Here is an 8332-nt window from a genome sequence, read left to right as displayed (position 1 = left end):
TAGGTGCGGTGGAACATTTTCCCTTTTGTCACTGAGCAGCATTCCTTCCAGCTGTAGCTTCACATGCACTAGGGTCAATGCTCTCCACCTCAGAGAACACAGCAGTGGAAGTGCTGTGCTCCATGCATAATTTTGTGTTTTGCTTATATAAATGGAAAATAGGATGATGGTTTATTTTGCGGAATTTGGACATAGGCATGCAGGATGCTGACTTCAGTGAGACATCCCCTAGGACTTCAGTGTAGCCTAATGATCATGCGTTGGAATGACTGCTGCTTCAATGTTGATAAATGGCATTTAATCAGCTAAAGGAGTGTGACACTATGTGCTTTCAGTCTTGGAATACAAGTCTTTACAGAAAGATTAACACTTAGGTTCACCCTCTGCTTGGATATTTATGAGATCTTGCTGAAGTCTTTGAGGCCCTCACATTTTAATGCATTTGCAAGGCTGGGCATTGAATAAATGAAGAAAAGTGTGCTGTATGCAAAGGGATATTTAATCATCCTGATTTCTCCAGATTGCTCCTCTGCAGAAAAAAAAGAAAAACCAAAACCCAAACCATTTTGCCAAGTGGCCTGCCCCTTTTCTCTTTGCCTAACTGAATTTTGTTTCTCTTGTTATCCAGGAGTTAGGAAAATGTTTCTGCGATTTCACTGAATTTCCCTGCGAACATTTTCAGGTTAAAATGAATGGAGATACTTTGTCTGAATACTTTCAATTTGTAATGATTACATATTTAATAACAAATATAACTTATATATTTAATATAAATATCTAGGTGATTGGAATAACTTTACACAGGATGTAGGTTCTTGGATTAGACAAGTTTTCTTCTTCCTATGACTGCATTAGTAACTACATTTATTAAAGACATAAGTCAAGAGATTGTTAAATATGGATCCATATAAATATTAAATGTTAAGCTTTCTGCTGTTTGCTTCATAAAGTATATTGTTTATTGTGACAATACTTCATTCTTTGCTTTTCTGGTTTTAGGGACGTCTTTAATGTTTCAGCAATATTGTATGCTCAAAATACTTCAAGAAGTCACAATTATTTAAAAAGAAACATTTGACTACAAGTCAGGCAAATTAAAATATCGGTTATTATCTCTCAACAGATTTTACCTGATTAGTGGTGGAGTTCCTTTCATTATATGTGGGATTACAGCAGCAACCAATATCAATCATTATGGGATTGAAGGCAATGCACCATAGTAAGTATAAACTATTATCATAAAATTTTAAAGGAAAACATTCTTTTTCTTATGCTGTTAAATGTAACTGACTTCATAAAGAATACAGACCTGCCATTTGGGAGGACATTTGTTACGAAATCTTATTAAATAATAGCTATGAAAGAGCAATGTCTTAATCTGGGGATTGTTGCTTCACCTCTAGCAATTTGACTCTATTACTGTCAATAGAATCACTTTCCATTTACAGAATTATTCTTCATTTACATCTGAATAAACGAAAGGATATTAAAAATACGTAATAGATAGCATATCTAATGGAGCTTCTAATTAATTAAATACTTTCAATTCATTAGCTACCTTGCCTTGATATCCTTCAGGTGACTTAGTTAAAGTAATTTACAAATTATGTGAAAAAAGGATAAGTAAAAAGCCTGTCCCCACCTCTTCCGCCTCCATCCCTCCCTTAAAAAACAAATTTTTTTGACTTTCACCTCCTGGAAATGTTCCAGTCACAAAGTCTTGCCATTGTGACATAGCCTTCTAGTGCAGTAGTGTGTCAGTATTCAGTATACCTCCACAAGCGGTTCAGGCATCACACTGTTATAAATTCTTGGCAGAAAACATGAGATATCAATAAAGTGCAAGAAGTCTTTCCATAAAAGTGTATCAGAAAGTGAATCAGACTGCAAAGTTAAATACCATCTGTGTAGAAGATCAGCATGGCAGTGACTGGCACACTAATGGATATATTAATACTCTGCCAGAGCTAGTACTCTGGAGGACATCACTCTCAGTTACTGCTTTGAGCTTCTATAGTAATTTGAAACTAGTTATGTTCTGGGTAAGAAAAGTGGAAACAAAGGGGAATGGTTTGTAATTGAGCATTTGGCTCCTTAAAGGCATTTTGATAGGTAATTGAAATTTAAATTCTGGTAATAAATTAGTACATGCTATGGCTAACTGTTTGCCCTGCCTAGGGCCCAACTCATATTCATATATTTATTCAAACTTATCCAATTAGACAATCACTTACAATCAACAGTATATTAAAAGGCTCAATTATTTATGTTCATAAATGTGAGACATTTTTCCTTTTGGCACAGTTACAGAGGCTGTATTTCTTTAATCATGTTAATCATAGCTAATCAATACCTGGCACCGCAGTTTGCACAGAAAACAAGGCACAGGTGAGGGATGGTTAGGAGACTGAGTAAAAAGACAACTTCTGTTTCAACAGCAGCATAGTGAGTTACATGCCTTATTCATTTTTAATAGCTTTCGTACAGTAAATGTAGATGCACAAACTTGAACTTTTTTATACGGAACTGATTTTTAAGAGATCCGCAATGAGCTTCCACTCAAAATAAGAGCATCCCAAGAGACTGTTCCACTGGGGAGTATTCCATTCTCCACTTTGCATCAAATATGCAGCATTCAAATGTATTTCAAGTAGTCATGTAGCTTTGTGCTCTCTGTTTACCCAATTAAATATTGGTGGTAACTTACCTATCTTTTCACAGATATCTGTCAGGGAGTCTTTTTGTGTGCATGTCTGACAGCAAAATATATACTCCTTGGTGTCTCTCTAAGTTCATTAATAAATGTGTGCATGTTTTTGTTTAAGGTTCAGATTTGAAAAATTTAAAGTAGTTATCCTGCAGTTTCTTGTGATAAATACCCAGGGGGATTGCCTCCTTTCAGCTGAGAGGTTCTCAGCCTGGGAGCAAAATTCATTCTGCCCTTTTTATAGTAAGTTGTAGATGATGCCTGGCTTGACAAGAATGTGATATCAGAAAGGACCTCACTGTATTAGAGGGACTGCAACCAATCACACACACCTAAATGAGTATGAAGTGTCACACAGTGTCACTTTTAGAGCTGGAATGGATCGTGACAGATCACCTGGTCTGTCTTTCTAACCCAATGGGAAATTAGCTATATCCAAACCATTCCTGACACTTATTCATCTGAGGTGCTTTAAATGGTCCAATAATGGATAGACCACACATTATTCCAACAGCTTATTATCCTAATTGTCCTAACAGCTACGAAACTTTTTGAAAAATCTAATTTAAATCTTTCTTGCTGCAGTTTAAACCCAATACTTCTTCTCACAGTCCAACAAATAAGGAAAGTAACTTATTCCTCTTTCGAGAAACCGATGCAATATTTAGAGTATAAGAATCTAGTAACAGCTGTACGAGCTTATACTGCCAGCCTGGTTCCCTTCTGTAACCATGGCTAAAAGCTGAACATAAAGAGTAAAAACTAAGGAAACATTTCTTCTCACCCTGACCCAGGTTCCACTAGTTTCCATCTGGGATTTCATTAGCCAGAAGTGCTTTATTCTCCCATGTTTATTTGATTATGTCACTCATCCTCAGGACAGTCCTGTTAGACTGCTACTAACTTGTACAACTGACTGGGGCTTATTCAGCTCATACTGTCCTGTGAATTACTTTAAGCTGCTCTAAACCAGTTACGGTTATGTTACCGAAAGCCTAGAAAATAATGATCCACATTAAAATAATATTATGCTGCCAGTGTGTCACAAAGAGACCATCAATTTCCTTAATTTTTCTGAGGATGTTCAAAGTGATGTAAATTAACTCCCAGGAATTTCAGAAACAGTGCAGAATTCAGAAAAGGCATATATCTTTTGGGTCTACTCACTGCAGAAAGCAGTAACTGTTCAACTGGAAGTCTTTTTTCAACCTCTTATTACTCAGACTGTTCTCTACCTCGGCAACAAGAAAATTCTGTGAGAACAATCTTCAGGCTTAAGAGTTTGTATCAATGCTCATTGATACAAACCATTCAAATCTACATCTCCATTGCTCACACAGATTGTATAAACTATGCCTCATCTGCTTTTTAATCGAAGTATTAACGCTGACATTTTTAATAGTAGAAGAAAGGGTTGACATAAATGGTCTTATACTTCACTGCAGTTCTAGATTCTAAACTGACCTACATTTCTTGGAAATTTTCAGCATGAATATCCTGTAAATTATACTAGACATTCTATTCTATTTTGAAATATGAAAGTGATGCCTCAGCTTAATTGATATTAAAGACACACTCCCTTTCTCCACAATGAAACAATGAACATATCCAAACATCTGAGGCACTGCTGGGTCATAAGAGGTTAGCCAGAAAGCCCAGTTTCACATCAGTCAGTTGTCTATCACATCTAATGTGGACTATAAAATGTTCTTGACTCTCTTTCTTTTTTGTTTTCAGTTGCTGGATGGCATGGGAGCCTAGTCTTGGTGCTTTTTATGGGCCAGTAGCATTCATTGTGCTAGTCACCTGTGTTTACTTTCTCTGCACGTACGTGCAACTGAAGCGCCATCCTGAACGCAAGTATGAGTTAAAGGAGAAGACAGAAGATCCCCAGAGAATTCCAAGTACTGAGGTGGGCCATGGTCATATTACAGACCCTGTGTCCATTCCCCAGGCAACTTGTTCCATGATTTCTTCTTCCTTATTGGAAAACGAGCATTCATTTAAGGCTCAGCTTCGAGCCGCAGCATTCACTTTGTTCCTGTTTACTGCCACTTGGACCTTTGGAGCACTTGCAGTATCTCAAGGTCATTTCTTGGATATGATATTTAGCTGTCTTTATGGAGCCTTCTGTGTGACCTTGGGGCTTTTCATCCTGATCCATCACTGTGCAAAACGAGACGATGTGTGGCATTGCTGGTGGTCCTGTTGCCCATCTAGAAGAAACACCTATTCTGTCCAAGTTAATGTGCGCCCAAAGGTTAATGTCAATGGTGACACCCAAGTTCACGCACCTTGTCTTCAGGAGTCACCATGTCCCAACAAGTCGGCCGTGTTCAATCATCCAGCGGCTAGCCACTGCAAGCTTACTAACCTACAGGCGGTTCAGAATCACGTTAACTGCCTTTCGCCTGTGACACCGTGTTGTGCAAAAATGCACTGTGATCAGCTCCTTGATGATGAAGCTCACATTCATGTGCACAACGAGGGAACCTTCAGACCCAATATGCACATTCATAGATGTCTGAAAAGCAGAACTAAGCCACGTTACTTCAGTCGGCATAGGTCTGCAGGTGAAAGAGAATACGCCTATCACATTCCTTCAAGTATCGATGGCAGCATCCACAGCTCACACACAGACAGTCCCCACAGTACGCCTGATAGCCAGTCAGGTCACAGACGGGCCTGCTGCTCAAAAAGCGATCCATATCCTACTGTCAACCAGCCTGAAAGTAGCGACGCAAGTACTGTAATATATAGTTGTGCTAAAATGCCAGAAAGTGACACTGTGCACCATCCAACTCATTTTGAAATGCACCCACGGACACAGTCATTGCCATTTAATACGACGAATCACAACGGAATTCTCAAGGGAAACGTGCATGAAGCCATGATATACAGCTCAGATAGTACAGGAAATATCAAAACTGGCCCTTGGAAAAATGAAACTACTGTGTAGTTCATGGGCCATCATAATGTGCTTTTCCCCCCTAAACCATTGTTATCTTTGGTTTATTCCAGACTAAATAAGATGACATATTTGTGTAGCTCTTCAGCAAGTTGTACAGCTTTCCCATCTTTTAATTCCATTTTCTTAATAAGAGTCTAAAAGAGAGCGATAATGAGAGTTTTGAAGTGAACTTATTTTTAAAAGGAGGTTATAAAATTATTCTGAAGGATAATTAGAAAATGAAGTCTAGACAATTGAATATGAGAGGCAATATCCTTTTGTTATACAGAACAACATTTCTTTAGAAATACATTGTTGTAATTAATTGTTTTCCCTTTTGTTCTGTAGTAAACTCAGACACTTTTTATAAACATATCAGCATCTTAAACTTTTACTTATTTATTTTTGTAGCAAAATATTATTACTGTGCCATGGATTTTAATCAGAAGTGACTGTGGTAGAAATGATAAACAGGATTTTATAAAATTACAGCTTTTTAGACCTACAAAAGTGATACTGCCTCTAAAGATCTTCTGTAGCATATGGCCTGTAAAGTCGTGTAATGTACAGTCTCTGTTCTGTCCTTTTCCTTGTTGGAGAGAAGTGCTAGGTAATGTCTCTGTTACATCTATGGTGCTGTATCGGTTGTATTTTGCATGACATATGTCAGGATATACCATTTGCTGTTTTCTAGTGTTACATGTGTTAAAAAAAGAACAAAAAAAAGTGTTGTACAAGGCTATGAAAAACCCTATTGATATGAATCTAGAGCATTATAAATCTACAGAAAAAAAAATCACTCTGCACTAGTTTAAGTGGCACAATCCTTTGTATAAGGTTATAAGATAGCTTTGATAAGGGTCCACTCTAATGTCTTTACAGAGCATGCACTACTCATTGTATGTGACACTGTGCGGTGTAATAGCAATTGTCTCCACAATTTACACTTCTTTGTAAAGTATGCCTTTTGAACAAATCTGTAAGCTGTTTCACGATCACCTTTCCACATCTGTTAAGGTAGAGCAGTTTTATCATTAACTCTTTGAGGACTACAGTTATTTTCTTAAAATAGCTTATTCTAGTTCAGAGACACTGTATATATGATATTGTCTATTTAGTTACATGACCAATGTAGTCCAGGGTTGTCAGGAAAGAGAAAGTTCAGTCATTTTCTAAAAACACACCTTCTAAAGTCTACCCATTAATTTCAACCCTTCTTTCTGAAAACCCATTTCCTCCCCTAGCAAATATCAGATTGTCCTCATCCTTTAATGCAAATTTGACCTTCAGAGAAGTTCTTTATGTACATGATTTCTGCTGAACTGTAGGGCATTCCAGGGTCAGTACCATTCTCTATTAACAAGGCTCTTGGCAAGAAATTTTTTCACGTTTCCATGAACATCTGGACACAAAGCATCAACTCACAGTACAGAGCTGCATCATAATTATCCCTATATGAAATAAAACCGCTTTTTTCAAATAGGAAGGGTGCAGAATAATAATGGATCACAGAAAGTGAATAGGAGCATAGAGCTGAGAGAAAACCATCTCCAGTGGAAAGCGAGCAGTGCATCCATAAATAAGAGAAAAAGCACAATTCTGTACGGCCACATGAGAAAGTTTGCTGTCATCTCTTAACACAGGCTTATGTAATTGCTACATTGCTGCAGAGAGGAAATAGAAAATTCCCTAGAGAGATCATCAGTCTGCGATTCTCTGTCTATATGTTGCAGAAATCTTCACATAATTCTACCCATTATTTTTCTGTTATTAACAATTTATTAGTCTCTACCTTTTTTTTTTTAATATGTAGGAATACGCTTCCTAATAGTGTACATAAAGATGACAATTATAATTGTTAGAATGTTATAAAAACATGTAAGTCAGATGAATGTGTTCTGCAGTGTTGCAGGTGGGAATTAGTACTCAAAGGGTTAATGCTCAGTATCTGAGTGCAAGAAATCTTGTTTTTCTGTATTTTTGTAAATTTGATATATATATTGTAAACTCCAGCAGTGCAATGTATCCATCTCAGATTGTGTATTTTTAAAAGGTGAGCAAGAAGAATGCACTAGGTGGTTGTCAAATTTTAAGCCAATATACAACAGTTTCATGACTGCTTCTTTAGCTAATACAAAAAAAAAAAAAGCCTGAGCTTTATTATGTATATGCTGTATATGCTTGAACTGTCTCTAAAATACAGTATTTTTCTTTGTTTGCATAATGAAATATTTTCTGTTTAATAATTGTTTCTTTTCATATTACTTTTACCCATTCCACGTAGACAGTGAGCCCTAAACAAGCATAGACATAATGTGAAATACCACTTCTCTGTGTCTCAGCACTATGTATATGTATATTCTGTAATAGCAAAATCCTAGGAGGTCTGTAGACCTTTATGCAAAATATTCCACACACAACCAAGTGAAATACTCTGCAAGAACCCACTCAGTGAGCTTCTTTATTCAGCCTGTGTTTTAATCACCTCTGTTACTTTGTCTGAGGCTAGTTCCATCTTCATAATGGCTTACAAAGAAGTAAATAGGTGCTGCTTTCCACAGAATATCTTATGTGATAAATCTCTCTGGAATTTAAACGTAAAATATTAAAACACTTTTCTTATTGTGTTAAAAAATTAATTTAGTGAATATTTCTGGGCTAATTTGGAAGAGATG

At 36.8% G+C, this 8332-nt stretch overlaps 1 protein-coding gene across 1 annotated transcript; it reads left to right on the top strand.

The window, feature by feature from the left end:
- Window positions 1-1123: 1123 nt before the first annotated feature.
- On the top strand, window positions 1124-5666 carry GPR123 (G protein-coupled receptor 123; the record flags this gene model as incomplete). The annotated part of the gene is made up of 2 exons (XM_010150212.1): window positions 1124-1219; window positions 4445-5666. Coding segments are annotated over 2 exons (1318 nt in total), but the record flags the coding sequence as incomplete, so codon positions are not given.
- Between the last annotated feature and the right edge of the window lie 2666 nt (window positions 5667-8332).

This window comes from Eurypyga helias, unplaced genomic scaffold (genome assembly GCF_000690775.1).
Source record: "Eurypyga helias isolate BGI_N326 unplaced genomic scaffold, ASM69077v1 scaffold18754, whole genome shotgun sequence".
Lineage (NCBI taxonomy): Eukaryota > Metazoa > Chordata > Aves > Eurypygiformes > Eurypygidae > Eurypyga > Eurypyga helias.
This window is presented reverse-complemented; position numbering and strand designations above follow the sequence as displayed.